Below are 22,955 nucleotides of genomic sequence, written 5' to 3'. Positions count from 1 at the left end.
GTGATTTGGGCGTGGGAAGCTAATGCAAAGCCCATAATAGAGTTTTTGATATGTTGAAGCGAAGTTTCAGTTTTCAATAATTGAAAAACCAATTACTAATTAAATATTTATTTATTACAATAATTAATTATAGCACAAATAATAATTTATCATCTTTGGTACGAATATGGAATGGCCTTTGGGCTTCGTGGGGTTACAGGGTACAAGAACACCAGAAGCACGAAGTCAGTTTAGACCGACCAAGCAGTCTTTAAAAATTGTCTTTTTGTGATTTGAAGGTGAGAGGTTCATTGACAGAAGCAAAACTGAAGGACAAACCTCGCATCTTTTAAATTTTGCACTGAGACCCCTGTGCCAGTATACTAGTTTGACATCAGGGATTATTGAAGTGCTTTTTTGTATTTCGGCTGTTGTTTACAGTTTACAGAACTTGCAAATTTCACTCTTTTGAGTAGGACTTGTTGGTCCAGTTGGTGCAGGTTCGTCTTAGTAGAAATGGTGCAAAAAAACACAATTCATAAGATTAGATGACAGGGCATGGCACCTGCCCTGGCGTCTTTTTTTCGTGCCATTTCTATCCGTTCTTTTGCCCCTTTAGAGTACAGTGTAGCCCATCTTTACCAGTGATTAAACTAAGCTCAAGCAGATGCCCTCAATATCGCTGACATGTAGGCGAGCTTGTGCGAGAACTTCAATCTGGCATCATCATCTGTCTTTCATTCTTGTGTCTTTTCCGGCTTAGCTTCCTCTTATGTTAAAAGAGATGCAACGAAGAAGACAGGCATGTACTTCAGGCACATCGTCAGTACCTCACTTAGCCATGGTGCACCCCGGGAACTTCTGGGGGACAGAAGATGCAACTTCCTTTCCAAAATAGTTAACGCACTTCTTACTGCATGCTGTACTGCTGTCCATAGCACCACTTTTGCTTATCAGTCACAGACTAACGGCATGACTGAGCAATTTAATCACACTTCGCGTGACATGCTATTCGTGTACATTGCATCCGGCCACACCAACTGGTACCTCGTTTTACCATATGTGACTTACACCTACAACACTGCCTCACAGGAAATGGTGAGCTTTTCTTCATTCTTCCTCGTATATGGCCGTGAACCTTCCTATGTACTTGACAGGAATCTCCCTTACCAACCTGACCCATCCAAACGTATACCGCTGTCTGAAGCTTCGAAATACGCTGAGAAATGTCGCCAGCTCACCCGCTCTTTTACGACTAAACACCAATGGCTGTAAAAGTTCCGTTGTGATGACGACCAACCCACCTGCACATATTAGTTGGACTCTTTAGGCTGTGGATACCTTTGACCACCCTTGGTCTTTCCTCTAAACTCCTTGCCAAGTACCATGGTTCCTACCACATTGTGCAACAGACTGTCAATTACCTCGTTGATGCACTCACACTGTCCGCTGATTTAAGGAGTTGTGGATGCGAGATGGCGCTTAGGCAGCGACTCAAATCATACTAGTACGACCTGGTCGTCTTCTCCTCCCCTTGAGTCGCCACGATGGCACTCTCTTCTCCGGCGAGGGGAAGGGGGGGGGGGGCGGTGTGAGTTGTAGTGAAGACAGGCGTGTGCGTCGGGCGCATCGTTAATGCCTCATTCGAAGATACAGCTCACACACTGGGTGCCCGATGGTCAAATAAGAGCCTGCGTATTTTTCTGGCTTTCTAATTAAACACCACATTACAGATACTTTTTTGGTACTGTACAAGCAAAATTTACTGATGCAGCTCAACATACTTTTGATAATGCAGCTCAGCTTAATTTTTCTCTTAATGACTGGGCACAGTAGCACAGATCGAATGTCTTCACATTCAATATGGCATTGCACACCTGCCAAATCTCCCGAATTGGTCGTAAAGTTTACATACTTTGGCTACTTCAATGATTTCAAAATGTTGCGTCAAGTTTTATGAAAAATATTCTGTTTGTGAAAATGTACTAATGGTGTTGGACGATAGGGCAAGCATACTTGAACAAAATAAATGCGTATGAGAAATTGCAATGCTACCTGCTCTGCCCTTTTGTGGCAATAATGCAAGGCACCAAACAGGCTATTGGCTTTGAGCAAGGTGCGGGCTCAGGGCAAATATAAAAAAAAAAAAATGAGTGCTGCTTCCTTGCCCTCACCCCCTTCCCTTTGTTATGTCCATGAGTATGTCTTTACGAATTTTAATGTTCACAGCTAGGTTGACAGGTATGGTATTGGCAGCCCAATGATCACACATTACAGCGAATACAGGTGTTTTCTGAAGTTCACCAAGACCAAATTTATTGGCTCAGGTAAAGATAAACCCAAGAGAAAGGAACAGAGGCCTATTGCATCAAGCAGAATAGAGAAGCACGTTATAACATTCCATCGGTATTCATTCTATTCGTTCTGTATAAGGAGCTGGCCTTTTTCTTTGACAGCCCTTTGCGAATGTATTTTAGCTAATGCACAGTGTTATAGGTCATTTTGCATTCACACTTTCTTGCAGTGTGTATGTTCACCATAAGAATGTGATAGTGACTGCATGTATTTTAAGTGACTGTTCTGAATAAACTCTAGGAAATTGGTGCCCATTCTGACAGAGATATGTTCTTTGAACTATAATAAATAGAACTAGTATAGGTTCTTTGCGTACCTGCTGTGCTGCTGAATTCCCAAAGTGTGTGCAACCAAATAGTTGAAACCAAACTTCTGGTGGTAAATGGTATCAATATGGTAATTGCTTCAAGGGCATGTTTAAAACACACAAGGATCTATGTAAAGCTTCTACTACGTCAAAGAACAACTTTATATTTAATCTTGTGAACCACCCACTTCACTCTTTGGAACTTTGTGGAAATATAGAGTGTAGATAGCTATGAATTGCTACGTTAATCCATTGATGCCATGCAAACTATTGGAGACTACCGGCAGTATGGTAGCACTGAAAACATGGCACTTTACACAGATGCAATCTGTCTGAAGCCTCAGGAAATTTTCATTCAAACAGGGTGACTTCGGTACCAGGGGCGTAGCCGGGGGGGAAGGGGCTTATGGGGCTTCAGCACTCCCCCCCCCTTTTTTTTCCTTCATGCACCACCGGCAAAATAACCTGGGCGCCGGAAATCGTTCTGGGCTTTGTTTGAATGTCTTTTTCATGCTTGAAAAGACGTTTCGGCGCTAACATTGCGAACTGGGCCTGCATTTCATGGCAACGCCCATGCAGTTGGGGTGACATAATGCAAGGAGCCCCATCCGAGCACAGTTTCAGGGGCGTTTTGTTGGTGAGCGGGCTCATCACGGCATCTCGCGGAGGGCGCGGAATCTACGGAGCACATGGATTTAAATTTCAAGACTTTATGGGCATAAAGTTCTCGTAAACTCTTGATGCTGCAAAAGCTGCACTGACATTTCCAAAGTCATGCTTTAGATTTTCAATGCCGGAACTTTGTGGGTTTAATGTCCTCGTAAACATTTGATTCCAAAGGTGCATTAAATATGCTCGTTGTATGGTCCGTACATCGAACCATACAACGAGACAAACCAAATCAACACACTATCAGACAAGTTGACAAAGAACGCAGCGAGGTCCAATGAGACGAAGCGTTGTGTAGGTTCATTTGTGCCGTCATATCACAGAAATGACTATCAAAATTTTTTTCACCTGCATCAAAGCATCCACGGCAAGACACTAAAGCCAGCAAAGGTCTCTACACTTTTTATTTATGTTTTCTACTTTGACTTTTATTCGCGAGGCCACATTCAGCCTCTTCAATTTTCTTGTTCCCACTGCCCACGGGCTGCCAGAGCCAGCCAAAGTGCATGTGTTTTTCTCGTGTTGCCCTGACCACCACGTGGCGCACTGCGGTGCACGTTCGTTTTTCTCTGGCCAAGTGGATTTTGGCCTGGCAGAGTTTTGGACGCTTTCTGGTTAACAGATGAGAAAAAGAAACAATGGTCGTTCGCCGCCATCACTGTGCGGACAAGACGGATTGCAATGCGCTCACTTGAGGGCATCACCTCCACTTCGATGTTATTGCAACATCTCTGGAAAGTCTTTTGTCTTGCTGGTGCAGGATACTCAGCAGTATGCATATGGATATCTGTGGACCAAGCGTCTCTTGTTTTCTTCAATATTTCTTCAGTAGCCACATTAGGTGCCCAAAGTAGGCATTTGATTGTGGCCAACATGCTCTCCTCTGGTTTTTTTTTTTTTTTTTCATTTCGGTGCCACCACCCCACAAAAGAAAAAAAAGAACATTGTTGCGACACAGAAAATTGTGGCATGGTGAAAGTTGTTTTTTAGTTCTTTTGCGGAAAGTAATAGGCCACGGGGCTCTTCATTTTCTGGATACCATTATATTATTGCGATAGCAATTATACGGACAGTCCAGGCGCATTCCTGCCATCGCTGTCATGTTACGTATAAACTCCAAGGGCGATAACATCATGTATGCGCGAGTGAAAGTGTAGGGGGGATGGGTGAGCCAACGATGGTGGCTCAGTCATGTATCCGCAAGGGAGAATATTTTGAAGACGCTTCGCCTTTAAGAGTGGAATGCGATAGCATTCAAAAATCTCCGACTGCTTCTCACGCTTCGAGACAACTGGAGTGCATGTAACCGTAATATAGAACAGGAAATCCTGGCCGCAAACGCTATGCACGAAGGCGGGCTTTGCTGTAGAAACATGGCCTCTTGCGTGGGCCGTGATGCGGCAGAAGCGAGCACCAGCTGGAGGTATTCCAAGAAATCAGGCGCGCCGCTCCATGGCCCCGAGACACCCGCGCACCGGCATTCGCAAATGGCGGACGCCACACCTGGTCTGAATTGTAGAAACGCTAGAAAAGGGTTGAGTTTTCACGGAGTTTTCACGGAACAGAATTGTGTTTTCTCGTGGAATCAAATTACAATTGGAGAGCTATCATGTCTGTAGGCTGTGTGTATGTCGTAGTTTACGATTTGTCCAGATATTTTAGCTTGCGAAATTCAATTAGTTCAGTAAATTCCTTGCATCACATGGATGGCCTGGGTATGGGTGGTTCAAAACTCTTTTTGCGGAAACGATGCCGGATGCCGCCACCGGATTTTCTTCGACACGGGCTCCTTAAGGGAGCTGGAAATGATTTTGACGATTTTGTACAAATGTACTGAGTCGTTAGAGTAGGTCCTCTTGATCATTAATTGACACATCTAAGCTCTCTGCGTAAAGCGTATAATTTATTATAAGATTTTAAAAATGTACATCGCTGCCAATTGCAGCACATTGTTCGGCTGAATTTTGTTCAGCACTTCGTTCGGCTGAATGTCATTTACCCCAATGACATTAGTAGGGCGAGCTGTCTGATTGGCTGCCCGGGGCGCGTCATCAGTAATTTTTCCAACTTTATGGTGAACAAATGTTCGTAATAGTTGGAATGTTAGTTAATCTGTTTCTATAAAAGGAAAATAACAGAAAGAGAATGCACAAGAACAACTTCTTGCTACACTTCAGCACTTCCGACACACAGCAAGCATCGTCTGCTTGTGTTACAACGTGCTCCATTTTGACGAGAGCTCCGTGGTCAGAGGCGGTCTTAAGTCTTTTCGCGAGCACCATGATTCGACTTTGTTGCATTGTGGGCTGCAAACGTAGCGACTGGCAATATGTTAAGCTGCGACATCACGTTCCTCTGCAAGGCAGCAGATGAGCGGACTAGCTGCAGCACATTGGACTGCCGCTATCCGATCGGCGCCAGGATTTGCGCGTTTGCGGCCATCACTTTACACCGGAGGATTACTACTGCAAAGCATTTCGCAAGTACAGTATTCGGGTAAATGCAAGCACAAGGGGACAGGGCCTGGCCGTTTTACCCTGCCGTTTCACAGGATGAGCAGAAACGCAAATGTGAGTGGTCTGCATGGTGCAGCCACTTGGTGGCACAAAGCTCAACCACACACAGTAACAGTAACGAAATGTATTCTTCTTCGCTGCTGGTGTAAACTTGTTGCAGGAGTGTGATCATCAACACATTGTTCTTGTAAATGTTTAAAACGTCTTACACTTGGTTAGAGCAATATTAGCGCTTTGTTTGGCTGGTTAAGCTGTGCCAACAGGTAGCTGGACCGTGCAGATCGATCAGGCCGCTCACGTACGTCATGCTAAAATTCCTTCATCAGCTTGAGTTTATGCCTCCAGCCATCCTTCGAAGGGCCCAGCTCGCCTGTGATTACCGGAATGCCAGACATATTCAGCGCTGAGACAGAATGCTCCCAACTCACGCTGCTTCGGTAGATGATGATGATAGTGATCTAAAGAAAGGAAAGATGCTTGATCCTGCAACCTGTGAGGGAGCATGGCACTTCGATAGCTCTCGCTTGGGCTTGACTGCCAAGCTGCTGGTGGAGAGTTTGGAGAGGCTTCGCGCACGCGCTCCTAGAGAACCGGAAGTCGACGACACAATGTGCCATTATGACGCAGAGCCAGTGAAGGGGGAGCTTAGCCCCGATCACTCGGCGAACGAGTTGAGGAGAAAATGCATGACTATGGAGGAAGGTAACTTGTAATCGTTCGTAGCTCTCTTAATATAAGATGCTTCACACTAATTGTGGTGCGAATGATTAACTTTAGCTGTACCCTATATGTCTACAATATTTCCCCAAACGATTTCTAGGGCCCTTTAACGATGCATCGGGGAGTGTGGAGGGAGGGCATAATTATTCTCTGATCTGTGAATCTGTGATTGTGTAACATGTTTATTTGCCTTGTTTGACACATTATATATAGTGGCTTTTGCTTAGATACGTAGGTTTATTGGAGACTTATCATCATCATCATCATCATCAGCCTAGTTACGCCCACTGCAGGGCAAAGGCCTCTCCCATACTTCTCCAACTACCCCGGTCATGTACTAATTGTGGCCATGTTGTCCCTGCAAACATCTTAATTTCATCCGCCCACCTAACTTTCTGCCGCCCCCTGCTACGCTTCCCTTCCCTTGGAATCCAGTCCGTAACCCTTAATGACCATCGGTTATCTTCCCTCCTCATTACATGTCCTGCCCATGCCCATTTCTTTTTCTTGATTTCAACTAAGATGTCGTTTACCCGCGTTTGTTGCCTCACCCAATCTGCTCTTTTCTTATCCCTTAACGTTACACCCATCATTCTTCTTTCCATAGCTCGTTGCGTCGTCCTCAATTTCAGCAGAACCCTTTTCGTAAGCCTCCAGGTTTCTGCCCCATATGTGAGTACTGGTAACACACAGCTGTTATACACTTTCCTTTTGAGGGATAGTGGCAACCTGCTGTTCATGATTTGAGAATGCCTGCCAAACGCACCCCAGCCCATTCTTATTCTTCTGGTTATTTCAGTCTCATGATCCGGATCCGTGGTCACTACCTGCCCTAAGTAGATGTATTCCCTTACCACTTCCAGTGCTTCGCTACCTATCGTAAACTGCTGTTCTCTTCTGAGACTGTTAAACAATACTTTAGTTTTCCGCAAATTAATTTTCAGACCCACCCTTCTGCTTTGCCTCTCCAGGTCAGTGAGCATGCATTGCAATTGGTCTCCTGAGTTACTAAGCAAGGCAATATCATCAGCGAATCGCAAGTTGCTAAGGTATTCTCCATCAACTTTTATCCCCAATTCTTCCCACTCCAGGCCTCTGAATACCTCCTGTAAACATGCTGTGAGTAGTATTGGAGATATCGTATCTCCCTGTCTGACGCCTTTCTTTATAGGAATTTTGTTACTTTCTTTGTGGAGGACTACGGTGGCTGTGGAGCCGCTATAGATATCTTCCAGTATTTTTACATATGGCTCATCTACACCCTGATTCCGTAATGCCTCCATGACTGCTGAGGTTTCGACTGAATCAAACGCTTTCTCGTAATCAATGAAAGCTATATATAAGGGTTGGTTATATTCTGCACATTTCTCTATCACTTGATTGACAGTATGAATATGGTCTATTGTTGAGTAGCCTTTACGGAATCCTGCCTGGTCCTTTGGTTGACAGAAGTCTAAGGTGTTCCTGATTCTATTTGCGATTACCTTAGTAAATACTTTGTAGGCAACGGACAGTAAGCTGATCGGTCTATAATTTTTCAAGTCTTTGGCGTCCCCTTTCTTATGGATTAGGATTATGTTAGCGTTCTTCCAAGATTCCGGTACGCTCGAGGTTGGAGACTTATATGGTTGGTTGGAGACTTATAGGTTGGTTGGAGACTTATATGTATATTTAAATATCTTGTTGCAAGGTTTTGTGTATACTTACATTGAACTTTGTTTCTAGTGAGACTTTTTTGCCCTTTATTAAGCTGTATCTTCGCATTTGTTTGTTCCATTGTATCTTCGCATTTCTAATGTATATTTTGCAGAACTCCTTTCTATATGTGCTCTCTGCTGTGACTTTAATTTTGGTGAAATTACTTGCAATACATTGAAGCAAAGGACAGTGTCATTGAGATTTTTCCATGGCCGTTGCATATGTACAGAAACATGAGGGAAAGTCAAGAAGTAAAGGGACTTTTGCAATTTCTCGTACTAGGGCTGCCAGTATCCAGCGCTCTGCAACACTTCAATGGAACGTGTCACTCTTATTTCTGAGTTAGTCGTTAGAGTGTAGCGGACCATTAAACATGGCAGCTTCATTGTTGATCTGCACCACGGGGGAAGTGAGGGCAGTGATTCGTTTTTTGTTTGCAGAAGTTGTTAAATCTGGAGAAATTATTCGTCGAATGCAAGCGCAGTATTGGTGACAGTTTTTTATCGCAAAGCAAAAGCAAGAGAATGAATAGAGCGTTTCAAACAAGGAAGAACTTCATTATGTGATGAGGAAAGATTGGACAGGCCATTGACATCAAAAACTGAGGACAATTTGAAAGTCGTTGAGGGTATGGTGATTAAAACAGATATCACATTGGACGAAATCGCTAATACTTAAGGTATCAGTCATGGTTGAGCGCATTCCATCTTACACGACAGGCAAAATTTTCGGAAAGTACGTGCAAGGTGGGCCCCGAAATAATTGTCAGCATAGCATAAGGCACAAAGGTTGGACAACTCTCGCAAACATTTGGCTCGTTACCGTCGCGAGGGAGATGCAATTTTTAATGTAGATGAAACTTGGGTACATCATCGCAAAGCGGAAAGTAAGGCTGCGAGCAGGGTTTGGAAACACTCATCATCACCAGAAGTTAAGAAATTTAAACGTCGACCATCAGCTGGTAAGATTATGCTAACACTATTCTGGGACACGGAAGGTATGGTAGCCGTTCATATCACCCCAAGAGGCGAAACTGTGAACAGTGAGAACTACTGTGGTGGGTTGCGAACTAAACTGAAACCTGCAATCAGATCCAAACGTCGTGGAAAACTGCGAAAGGGTGTCATCCTGCAGCGAGATAACGCTCGGCCTCATTCTGCCAAATGGACGGCTGAAACAATAAAGGAACAAGTTGGGATTCGAATTGCTGGAACACCTGCCATACAGTCCAGACCTGGCTGCAAGTGATTTTCATATGTTTGGACCATTGAAGGAAGCGCTCAGGCGAAGAGGATATGTAGCTGATGCAGAAGTCATTGATGCGGTGCAAAATTAGTTACCGGTGCAACGAAAAAACATTTTTTTCCGACAGAATAAAAAAACTTGTGAAATGTTGGACAAATTGGGTTGAAGTGCAGGTAGGTTATGTAGAAAAATAATGTATGTTTCAGTTTTCTATCATTAAAATAAATGTACCTTTTCTCAAAAGTCTCTTTACTTTTTGACTTCCCCTCATATAAGCAAGGTTCTTGAATTACAAAGTTTCATTAAATATATGTCCTCAATTAGTTCATTTCATGGCCTTCAAGTTTTTCATATCAGCTTCATGCACTGCTTAGCTGGTTTCGAACTGATATATTTCGAAAGTCCGTGCGATATTTCCTTTACTTATTAAATACACAAAAAAGGTGGAAGCATTTATATCAGTTATTTTTGGCACAATTTTTGAAAAAATACATATTCTATATGTCTTGACAGTGCACACCGTTCAAGAATTCGTTTGCGGCATCTTTGGCAATGACAATGCAGTTGTTATTTATGTATTTGATGCCTCGACAAATTCTGTAAGGAGCAGGCCAAGCGGGAATGTGAGCCCCCCCCCCCCCCCCCCCCCCCCCCCCCTGAGTGAAATTTCTGGCTACGCCACTGCTCAGTACATAAGGATTACCTGCTGCCACCTACTGTGAAAAATCTGACTCAAAAGAGCATTGATGATAGAACAGCTACTGCCTTCTATGTTGTGAAAGGAAGCACAACCTCTGACAGTTTCTGTTAGTGGGCCATTCAAAAGTGGCAAAATATCCATGATGAGGTGGCTTGTGAGCTGAAAAGGGAACATCGCTCTTCACGAGCCGAGGGCATTCGTATTCTGACTTTACTGGTTAAAAGCACACTGAAATCAAAATTAGTTAATGCTGGCATTGTATTCATTCAAAATTATATTTTCATGCATCTGAAAAAACTATTTATCACTGGAGAAAATTAATGCCTAAAGCTCCCTTTCTTGAATTTTGTGCTGAAGCTGATGCACCGTTACGTCGCACCTTAATGTGACAAATTTTGAAGTATATTTTTTCATATTTGGCCTGTTTTGGAGCAAAAAAAAAGATTTCCGAACTTTTTAGGCTGAGCACTCTTGTTTCTTTACAATGCGGTGTAGTTCATTCTTCCATTTTAATCCATTCTTCCAGTAGACTTCCATTAATTCAACTCTGGTTAATTTGATTTTTCAGTCAATTCAGTCGTTATCGAAGGTTTCGGCCAGTGCCAACGCATCTATATGTGCTCCAACTTTTGTTATTCGAAACCTAAAATTGCCCTTCGCCGGATAATTCGAACTTGACCATTCGGCACACACATGCCTAAGCCCTATGCAGTGCTGATCCCAATCGCGACCCCTTTAGCAGCATCGTCTGTCTGGGTGGAGCTTAGGGGACAGTAAATGTGTTGAATGCATGTCAAAATAAATATCCTGTCGAAAATGTTTATTTTGGGCTTGCCTTAGGAAGATTTTCTAGCAGTAGTCGTAGTTAACAATGTCCGATTATGGTATTTACCCTATTCTAATGCACATCTTTTTTTAAAGAAAACTGGACCAAAAAGTGCCTTTACTGTGCTATAGAACACAAAACCAAAACCGCCTTTGCGGCTTTCTCATAACATGGACGTGCTCTGGCAAAGTTGACTTCAGGGAACCGGCCACCATTGTGCCATTAGACCCCTGCCTGTGCCCATCTTTCTTGCTAAAAATCTGGCACATGTTAGATTAATTTCTGCTTTGTTTAGAAGCTCTAAGGTCATTTCTGCATCGTATTTCTACTTTGGACACATACAAAGTGGCGATGCACGTTTGATTAGGGGTCGTGTTAGAATTAGGCAAATGCTGCTTAATGAGTCAGTATCTTAATACAGCATTTCTGCATCTTGTTTAGTTTGGCCCACGAGATAGATCAGTTTCATTGGTCCAATCGGTCGAAATAACAGAAGTTGACTGTACTACCTTAGGAGATGCTGCGAAGTTCATGATGTGTTGCGGCAATCAGGCATGGGAACTTCGAGATATGTGGTGTCGCCATCTGCCCTTAGTTTTTTGTGTCTTTTCTGAATTATGTTGCATTTGACTGTTCAAAATCGTGTGTCTCATCTACATTTGCCTGTATCATTTCATTCACCCTCCTCAGTCTCGAATTATGCTCTGGCTTTTATGCAGGATGGCCTTCGAGATATGGCCAAGTTTTGGTTGCATCACTACTTGTCGCTTTCTATTACCCTAAACTGCTGCACCATCCCAAGTGCCTCATTCGGGCTTGCAACAGTCAAGCTCCCTGTGTCTGCTCAGAAATGGCTCTGGTACAACTTTCACATATGACACATGTTTAGTTTGGCAGCCATGTAGAGAGAGGAAGATGTCATTTATTGTCCATAGGTGACCGAATTGAGAAGGAAGTCCTTGAAGTGAACCCACTCTAATGTGGCCTATTATATTGCTTGTTTCAAAGAAATCGAGTGAGCAGTCGGATACAGAAGTGATGAGCACTGAAATATCCATGAAAACAGCAACCCAAATTTGAGTTTCACAAAACAGTAAAAAATAATTAGAGGTGAACATTAGACAGATGTCTGTCTGATTGGGAATAACTGAATGATAGGATTGAGTTGGATACTACTCAAAAGTACCTGAAGTTTCGAAGCCAGACCGGATTCTTTTACAGAGAGGAGGCTGGTAGAGCATTGTAGTGTTGCTTTTTAACTTTTTTTTCTTTCTTGTGTGATCCAGCTTGGCACTTAGGCCGCAGATTCATTTGGCCTACAATGGAGGAAAGGTCCCTAACTCATTAGTACATTATTCTTTTGTGCCCGCTCTGAGAGCGTGGCACACATTCAGCTTGTGTGAGGGCCCACTAGCTTTGATTTCAAGCAAGCACATGATGCACTCCGAGCCAGACGATTGGGGCGACCAGTCAAGTGTACTTATAACCAAGCAGACTGGTTGGCTTGCTAATACAGAAGCATTAACTTTAGAAGGTTCACTTTTCTATTTTACCATAATCATGTTTCTCATTGATAGTAGACCTCAAATGACGCATGAAAGCAAGTAAAATGTGCTCCTCTCATATTTAAATATATTACATTATGTGCTCATTGAGCTGTTGTAGCTGGCCTTGCACAATGTTCAGTTACGTGCGTTTTCTAAAAACAAAAGGACTACTCAAAGCATCAGTTGAATGACTGCGTGTTTGGGCAAGGAGTTCAAGACAACTATCCATCAACCGTTTCTGTAATGAAGTATACAGGGCCAGGGTATCCTTTATTGTGCAGTCCACTTCACTGTACATAAATATCGCGCCCATTTCTACAGTTGAACCCGACTATTGGCCTCGAGCTCCACCACTGGAAAAGCTGGCGCCACCGTCGGCGTGACGTGCTAGGAGGGATCACGGGGACATAGCGACCGCGTCTGCTGCTTTGGGAGCGCTGAATCGAGCTGAAAACGAGTTTAAATTCCCTCGTACGCTGCGGTCCTCATTTAGTGGCAAAATTTTCCCGCTTCAAGTGTCTCCTTTACAACGCTTGAAAGCACTACAATAGGTAGTGGCTGCCTTTGAAGGCGCACAACATGGTAGGCTACTGCTCGGTGCCGCAGGGCCGAACGCACGTAACGGAGGCCAGTGTCAGCCTTATTCACACGTAACCGCAGGACAAGAAGCTGTGTGAAGCTTGGCTTGCGAAACATAAAGCCATCAAACAGTCATCGGCTACAACTCGGGTATGCAGCAAGCACAGACGCGAGGAAGATTTCTGCTACGGCGCCCGGTCTGTGATGTTCTGAAAACGCGCACTGAGACACTCGCCCGAGTCCGCTGCCCGACTAATGTCATGACGGTTTGGTCTATGAACTTGTCGATGCTATAGATACTGGCAAGTTTGAGTGGAGTGGAAAGGCAGCAGTAAGAAGCACGTTTTAAAAAAGCATGGCATATGGTCATGTTTATGTTATGAATTAATGCATGCACTGCAAAACAAAAAAAGGAGCAGCGGGAAATTGCACGCTGAGAACACCGATAAACATACAGTGCGACGCAACTCGAGAAATAATATTGAAAGGTCAAAGAATTTAGAAGAAAAAAAAGATTGAATTGTCGTGACGGCACATCACAGTCCCCGTAGGCATCGAAGTCTCTACAATGAAATTATTTTTTGAAAAGCTCTGATAGCACCCACGCAACAATGGTTGCTTGTATACTGCCAAATGCTCATTTTCTGCGGCCTAAAGCTCATGGCACGGTGCGAAAACGCGTGCGTGGAGAAAGCGAAACAGTGCGCGGACAAGCATGCAGACGCGCCGGTCGCTGCGAATCTGCGCGATCGCTGCATTGAGGCTTCGTTCTATTACGCTCCATTTAGTTATACAAACACTATAAGAACATATTTCACATAGCTTGCTCTCAGCGTTTACCTACCTTTCACGCAAGAAGCCGGTTCGGGAGACTCCAGCGCAGCGACCGCGCGCAGTGGCGTTCACTGTACGTATTCGGTAAAGAGATAGCGTCTGTAAACGATTGTGTGCTTTCAGTTTGCCCAAGATTATTATTTAGACAGTAAAAAACTTCTCTCTTTTCGAAAGTACTTACAGAAATGTCCGGGAGAGCTCGCACGTGGTGTTTTCAGTGAGCGCTGACAGCAAAACCTATGAGAATCGTGCCGCGTGATCCCTCCTACTACGCCAGTGAGGCGCTTCCGATAGATGGCGACTCCGTAACTCACGCCGCCAATATCGAACCTGTTTACATCGAATTATTCTGTATATCGAACAATTTCTGAACACGGTATAGTTACAGTGAGTATATGTGCAAAAATTACGCTTACATCGAACAAAAATAGCAGCGACTCCCGATATATCGAACAAGCAGTACAAAAGTGCCCTCAAAAGTTGGCTTTCCCTCTCAGCGGCAGGGAAACCCGGCGGCACGGCTCCATCCAACCGCTCTCCCTACAGTGACCGTGCTGCGTCGGGCGAGCTGTCGACACCCCCCTGCAAAAAATGATCCTGGCCTGCCCGCAGCGCTTGCTCAGACGGCCAGTCAGAGGCTCTTGTGCCCTCGTCGTGCAATATGGCGCAAGTGTGGGTTGTCTTGCTGCTTTTGTGGTTCATTGTTTTTGTGCCTTGTGGACCTTCTCCCACCATGTTGCCGTGATGAAGCGGCAGAATTTGATTTTTGCCGTGAAGCTTGAAATCGTAAATCGGGTCGAATGCGGTGAGAAGTCGTATGACCCCACAGCATGCAAGATTCTGAGGAGCACACTCAGCACGATCTTGAATAAGGGGGGAGATTAGGGCTAAAGCAGGCAAACTAGCGACCCGGTGCCCATAGCACCTAAAACGTACGCACAGCCGTGTACAAGTGGTTCATCTGAAATTGCTTCAGACGTGCTGGCTTCCGCGTGCCTGGTGGTAACACATGGCGAGTGCAACAAAGCCGTTGCCGGTGTTTCCGATGTATGGAGCGAGCTGTCAGAATTTCAGGAAGCTGTTGACGAGTCAACGATCGATGAGTTTGTGAGTGCAAATGATGGTGTCGCGATCACGGAAGAGCCTGAAAACGAAGACTACATTGCTATCATCGTACCGAGTACAAGTGAAAGTGGGCACAATGAGGAAAGCAATGATTGTCCTTTGCCCACATCCTGTGAGGTGATTGGTACACTAGTCTGGTGCTTCTGTCCGAATGTGGCAGGTTGTGGCCTCAGCCACTCCGAATCTTTAGACAATGTGGAGAAGTGCGTGCATCGCAGGCAGCGAAATTGCTCAAGCAGAAGAAAATGCAGGACTATTTCATTCAAAACTAAGCTAGTTTCATTAATAAAGTGGTTTTATAAATAGTATGTGCTTTTTTGATGTCCACTTCTTTGGCAGGCTTATATCGAATTATGTCCTATATCGAACCGATAGGCGTTTTTTTGTTAGTTCAATATAGCCGGGTTCAACTGTAATTGAAGTAAACTAGATGTGCCGAATCAAACCCAACTTTGTTCTGGCTGTGCTTAGATATTTAGTTTATATGATCGCTGAACTTTTTTTGCGCGCACTGCTTCACGAAGTAAATGATAATTACTGAGATCACTGATCTGATGTTGTCTAGGGGCATGGCGTGTTCTATTGGAAGTGCCAGCAGTGGCCCAAGCAACAACTTCAGGGCAAAAGCATGGCACTGTCCTTTGCATGGCTCTATAATTCAGATACCAGTGGGACTTTCATGTTAGTATTGCAAAGTTACAACAAGTCTTTGTGCGCACAATGGCGTCATTTAATTCTAAAGGAACAGTATGTGACCAGGGACGCACTAACTAATGTATTTGATGTTGTCTTGTATGGCTGTGTACTCCTATTTTCTATCTTTACAACTTCTTTTATTAGTAAATTTTCTTTTTTTTTTCTTCATGTACAATCGAACCTCATTAAACTGAAGTCACTGCGGATAACAAAATGCCATCGTTAAGTCCAATATTCATTATAAGCATGTATTTATTACGTATTGACATTGCCAAGAAACGCTTTAGATTTACTGTCTTATTTGATAATTCATTGTATCTATGTTGTATTAAGGTTTGACTATATAAGGTACCGTACGAATATAAAGAATTATTGGATATCACTATGCAAACTAAAATTTTCTTCACTGATAATATTACATAACAAATGTATGTATGCTTACAACAAATATTCGATGCAACGAAGGTATTTTCTTGTCAGCTATGACTTCCATCTAACAAACATACACAAATACCTAAAAATGAAACGTGGGAACAGCCGCCGCCGTAGCATAATTGCTTGTGCAACGCACACGTGAAGTGGAGGTTGTGAGTTTCGCTCCAACCACCGGAAAGTTGTTTTTTCGTCCGCTTTCATTAATGTTTAAAAACTTAATAATAACTAAATAATTAAAATAACTACAAATAATTTCCCCTATGCTTTCCTTGACTTTATATGGTTATGACTAAGAATGAAATGTCGGGCCCCTCGGTTCCCCTTCTTCTCGTTGATTTCATTATATGAGGTTTGATTACACTACCGTATTTATTCGAATCTAGGCCGGCCCCAATTAAGCCGACCCCCGAATGTCCGAAGCCAGAAAAAATAAAAAAGCTTACCTCGGTTGTAGGCCGAACAAAAAAGTGAGGACAGCATTCACAAAATGAAAACAGTATGTAATATTGTAACGGACAGTTAAGGAAATCCAGATACAACTATTTATTGTGGGCGAACTTGTGCCCTGGGGTAAATAAAAAGCACTGCCGCGTTCTAAACGGGAGATCAGGAAGGCCTTCTTCTTCGCTCTCGAGCGTCGCTTCACCTCGTCTTCTTCTTGTAGACGCCGACAACGGCCACCTGCGATGCGAGTGCGTGCGGCGAAAACACGTGCCATTATTTCGTCCTCTTTTCCTTCAATACTCCGTTGTCGTCTTGAGGGGGCGCACGAACCTGCGCGCGTTGTTTAAATGTTTCTGCCTTGTAGCAATATGAACATGCCCAGCTCACTCACTCCACATAATCATCGCTGCTAGCCTCGTATGCTTGCGGACACGCACAAGCTCACGTCTGTGCACCCACGCATGTGCAGAAAGTGCAGCAGGGCTCGTACGCATCGAAATGCAGCGCGATCTCGGTAAACAGCTCCTCTCTGTTATTGCGCTTTCTTATCGCTATCATTTCCTCGTTGCGGCACATGCGAAAGTTGTCTCCCATTGCCCCCTCCCACGACGGACATTTTTGTCATCGATGCTGAAGTCCCATACAGATACAGATAGATTTATTTCTCTCAAAACAAAGTACAGAAATGAGAGAGGACGGAAAGGAAAAAGCTGCCGAATGCAGCTTGAGGACCCCCCACGCGCTACAGAGCAGCAGTGCGGTGAAAAAACAAAGACAATGCGACAGGTTGCAAAGTATACACAGAAACAGAATTCAAGATCACAATACTCGTAATCTATTGCATAATTGTAATTTTTACACGGAATCTATTACATTGTCATGATTTTACACAATTAATGCAATTACACAATTTCTTCACCAATTCCCATTACACAATTCTAACGCCAACGTAGACAATAATACAGATAAATAGAATTCATTCAAGTCCGCTACAATACAATTACACAGGTGAGCTATTTGCTCAAAGGCCCGAAAATATTTATCAATTCTATGAAAGTTTGTATAGAAAGCAACCTAAGAGAAAAACGATTATCTTCAATAACATTTAGGTACCTAGGCAGATTTTACGATAAAGATTGTGTGCGGTATTTGGTGCGACTTAACGGTAGGGTCCATGACATAGAGTGACGTACATCATATGTAGGTTCATGACGTACAAGCTGAAACATTGTTAGCATAAGGTTATTGTTCGTTGCTAATGCAGTTTTGTAAATGCAAAGAAGTTTGAACACATACAAGGTAGTTATACTTGAAATATTGAACTGCCTGAAATATTCTCTGGTGTGAGCATTCCACAGTATATTAGCTATCAGCCTTACTGCACACTTTTGTGCAATTAGAAGGCGCTGTTTATTGTGTTGTGTCGTTGTACCCCAAACTGTGTGGCAATAAGTAATCACTGGCGCTATGTATGAATTATAAATGAGGAGTTTAACCTGCGTGGGAAGGGTTAAGCTATGTTTACATAACACACCATTTAACGTGTTCATTTTAGCACGAATATTTTCAATTTGTAGATCCCAATTGAGTGTCTCAGAGAATATAACACCAAGAGCTATTATACTGGATACAATATCAATCTTGCCATTACCTAATAATAGTTCGATATCACCACTTACTACTTTATTTTTTGAACGTTTGACAATACCGGCTTGAACATTTGACAATACCTCTGCGGCTAGCACAACTTTTCCTTTGTGGCATCGCTCGTTTGCGACATTGGCTACCATCAATGGTGAGGCGGTGCAGCCGTCAGCGCCACCATGTTAGTTCCACGAAACATCGAGGCAGCCACTGCTACGGAGGCAAGCTTTTGCAGTGCTCATTTGAAACGTGTTGGTCGTTCTGAATTGCGGTTTTGAGGCAATCAAAAACACTGAAGCCCGTTTTGGACCACTGACGCTTGAGAAAGGACGTCAAATTTACAACTACAACCATCCATATCGTGTCAAAGAAGTAAGCAGCACGGACATCGCAGTGAGGTGTTTAAATTAAATTATGGGCTTTCAGGTGCCAGAATCACGATCTGGTTATAAGGCGTGCTGTAGTGGGAGGCTCCGGAATAATTTGGACCACCTGGGGGTCCTTTAATGCGGAACTAAATCTAAGTACTCTGGTGTTTTCACATTTCGCCCCCATCAAAATTCGGCTGCCTTGGCTGGGATTTGATCCCGCGACCTTGTGCTTAGCAGCCCAACACCATAGCCACTAAGCAACCACTGCAAGTCGCGAAGTGTTTGTCACAACAAAGCAAGCATGCTTACGATGTCGAACTTAAAGTAAGTTAACAAATCATTATTTTATGCCACTTAAGTGAGCAAATACAGCCGAGGACGTTTTTCAACTGTCATTTGTAGCTTCATTACTTGGAGCGTGCCTTGCATGTCGCAGTTGTAGAGGTTTTCGCGAAACGGAGGGCAAGTGCTTTTTTTTTCTCCGTTGACAAAGTGCCTCAAGCATATTCTAGCATTGTCGTTCGGGCTCTGTGAGAGGGCATTACCACTGAAGCATATTAGATAGCAATCAGTCGTCACTAAACAACCCAAAGACTGAACAAATATGTGCTAGCGTGCGCAAGAGAAATGCTAATTTTCGAATACTTGATGTGTGCAGCAGTGTATTTCAACCTTAGTTCTGTTGTTCTAAGCACGAGAAAGCCGGCACAAATGAGCCCGGTTCCAGCAGTCACGTCTTGATCTTGGTGCAGGAAGAAGCACAGTGCATACAAAGCTCCAGCACCGAGCGCTTACGAAGCTAGATTTGACACATAACAACCACTGTGCGTTTGTTTTGGAGCAAGACGAGCTAAACTATCTAAACTAATTTACGAAAGCAGGAATCAGTTCACGCGTTTTTATGCAGTTGACACTTTATTGTGTCTTTTTACGGATGCCGCTGCTGGTTCTTTTTTTCTTTTTTTGCATTTGCGTTTTTGTTCGCTTAGCAGAAATTCTCAAGACCAACACAAACCGTGACGATCCACTTCAGCCGCCGAGTTGCTTTTCCCGGTTTTGAAAGGAAGCGGTACAGTTTGATGCCAACATCCCCTTCCCGGTTGTGACAATCCTTAACGCAGCAGTATCTGCGCTTCTTTTTGTTCACACGTCTCATGGAGGAGGTGCCAAGAGGCCACAGTGAATCCATTGGAAATTTGGAAAAGCAGGCTTTCAGGTGGGCGTGAGTGCACCACGAACAATGGTGAAATGAAGGTGAGAGTCTACTCGCGGGTGCTCACCGCTGCTGCCAGGTGGCGTGACATGTACAGGCAAAATTTATATTGCAGGGTGCCCATTACGAAAACGCCACAGTGCACGCCGATACTTATCTACCATACCAATACGACACAGGTCAAAATGGTGACATCGCTTGTGTATTTGGGTTGGCTACTGGCGCAGGTAGTAGCAGCTGTGATACTGACTTTCCTAGATGACGCTAGCTATGCACCATATTTATCATTTTCAATTACAAAGTGGCGTGCTTATTAAAATCCTCAAATCTAAGCCGACTCTAGAGTTTGGTATATGATTATTTGAAAAAGCTATTGTCCTGGATTAGAATAAATACGGTATCTAAAAGATGTACAGATCTAACTCGCATCTTGGGATCTATGTGAAGTGAAGCTTTTATGAAACAGTTAATAGGATGCTATAAAAGTGGCCGTTTCATTCCCGTCTCTTTGACACAAAAGACAGTGGCACATGTGCATGTGCTTTCGCGTACTTGTGCTATGCAATGCGACACATGCGGCAATTATCTCAAAACACTAGTTGGCATTGGCACGATACATAGGATTGCGGCCTAATGGTTAGAGCATCGGGCCGCTTTGTTGGGCAACCGAATTTCAGTCCCACGTTTGGACACATAATAATCTAATTTATTATAATTGCGAACAGTTCCGCAAGACAGCAGCAGCTATGGTCAGGAAAGTTGGGGAGGGTTCAAAAGCACCTCTTCATGCCTGTAATCCAGTTGTACTCTCGCCCTGTGCCCACAGATGGAGTGCCTAAAGTCTGCAATGATGGCTGCCGGCAAGACCATGGAGCAGGCTGACCCACACCTGATGGTTGTGCTGATGAGTCGACTGCGGGATGCCTTCATCGAATCAACTGCATCAGCGCGCTCGCGCAAAGTCCTTCTGCAGCTAATCGAGCTGCGTGCTTCAGGGTGGCAGCTGAAGTCTTCCGCCCAGCAGATGTACTATTATCCTCCCAGAGCATTCCAGGCTCTCAAACAAACCAGTGACGAGGGCAGGGACGCCACTCAACACACTTGAGATCTTCTTTGACACCGCAATCATTCGTGTAAGGGGGAATTGAAAATAGATTTAGATTCATTGTAAACACATTATTTTACTTATTTTGCACATTGTGCAGTCTCCGTTGCAGCTCAATGTTTTAACTGTTTCCTTTGTGACCGAGGGCTGAATCATTATTACCACTTCCACTTGACATGCCAACTTAAGGAATGCAGTGTAGTTAATATTGGCAAACGGAGAGGTAGTCATGGGGAAGATGGGGAAGGGAAGGCAAAATTGAGAACTGGAGGTCGAAAGTGTTCCGTTCTAAACTGTAATATTACATTTATTTCGACATGCCATTGCAGCTTGGTGTTAATTGCCCATTCCCTGTGTTTGTGGGCTAAAGAGTTATTTCTAGTCAAGGCTGACATACTAAAGGGAACAGTGTAGTTTGTCATTCAAACCAGAGTCATTCATGTGAAGGCAGAGCTGAAACCGAGAGGGTACAACATAAATTCTGTTATCGGCATGTAAATTTTTTTACATATTAACACACAACACAACCAGTTGTACCTTGACGTCAATATCATTTCTTATTATAGCCGAGTGCTGAAGCGTTATGCGTTGTTGCACATTGTTGATAGATGCTTGCGTATGTGCACTATTGTGAACATTGGTATTGAAACCGAAAGTCAATCATCCAAAGGCAGCATATGAAACAGGATTCCGGGTACGGTTCCATCTGAGACATTTTATTTTTATGGGAAATGTCTTGTATAAATCCTATCCTCACAACTTTCTCTGAGACAATAGTTTAAAATTGTTCCAGTATTTCATTTCCGTTGACAACAATCATTTGAATGTTAACAGCCCTACATGTCAAAATTAGATATGTTTCTGCACATGTTACTTTTTCATCGCAGGAATTGGTCTCCTAGTCCGCACGGTACTAGCTTATGATAAAATGTTGCTGATCTAAGAGCTCAAGCAAACATTCCCACCTCAGTCATTTTCAGTTTTAACTTGCTAGCAATGATGTTCATTTACTGTGTTCCTATTGCTTCCAAATATATTTGTTATGCCAAGAAGAGCTTTCTTTATCTTTTTTTTTTTCAGTGAAATAAAGCCTTATTTTTTATTACTCAAACTAACATTTTCTTAATGAGTTGGCTTTTAATTAAATTTATATCTAACAACTTTACAAAACGGCAATAAAAATTACAAGTGTGAAACATGGCACACATGGGAGTGTACATTATCCAATTATCTTTTGCAGCACAAGAGTATGCTAAAGAAGGCATACTATTTTCGTCTGTAATGAAGTTTTTTTACGCCGACTATCTAGTGTGTATTTGCAATGTTTTGGTCTTTCTCATAGCCTGTTGTCACAAGCATTTCTTCTTTTCACAGACATCCGTGCATGATACATACAGGGAAACCTTGATGAAACTAACGTGGAAACAGCATATAATGGAATATTTGTTGTACATATTTGTTCTAAAGTTATATTATTTAGAAACAAAGGGAGGGTATCACTTTGGAAACATCATGCCCATTGCACTGACGCCCATTTTATTAAAATTAATTGAAAGCATGCTTACCTCCACATCACTGTCTTTAATAATGAGAAGTCACTTCTTACTACTTGCCAAATTTTATACAGGGCTGGCTGCTCTATCTGGACCTCGTCGATTTAAAAAGTTGCCTACAATTCACATGATGCCACGAGCAATACACTGCTCTACTGACTCTAGACATTGCTAAAGCATGAGATACAGTGGAACGTGCTGTTTTGATAGATTAGTTTAACTCCTCCCATGTTCTTGGGAATACATGGGGAAGGTGGAAGATGGAAATTCAAGACTATGAAGACTATGAGCAAAACAAGAACAAGGTGAAAGATGGAGACAATGTTTCAACAAGTAGACTTGTCTTTTTCAAGGCGACATACGCTTTCCTCGGCACATTATATACAGGGTGTCT

General features: G+C 43.3%; 1 protein-coding gene across 2 annotated transcripts in view; it reads left to right on the top strand.

Moving 5' to 3' along the window:
* The window catches only part of LOC142567911 (uncharacterized), a 78,431-nt gene extending 56,144 nt beyond the window's left edge, over nt 1-22,287 (top strand). Inside the window, exon 8 of one of the 2 annotated variants that reach the window (XM_075678002.1) lies at nt 20,730-22,287. In XM_075678002.1, the coding sequence (XP_075534117.1) occupies nt 20,730-21,008 (279 nt within the window). In that variant the 3' untranslated portion in view covers nt 21,009-22,287. The remainder of the gene's footprint in view (nt 1-20,729) is intronic. The other variant, XM_075678001.1, reaches the window with a different exon arrangement.
* Nucleotides 22,288-22,955: the final 668 nt, after the last annotated feature.

Source organism: Dermacentor variabilis, unplaced genomic scaffold, assembly GCF_050947875.1.
Source record: "Dermacentor variabilis isolate Ectoservices unplaced genomic scaffold, ASM5094787v1 scaffold_15, whole genome shotgun sequence".
NCBI classification, from domain to species: Eukaryota; Metazoa; Arthropoda; class Arachnida; order Ixodida; family Ixodidae; genus Dermacentor; species Dermacentor variabilis.
Note: the sequence above shows the minus strand (reverse complement) of the source record. Positions and strands in the feature narration are given on the sequence as shown.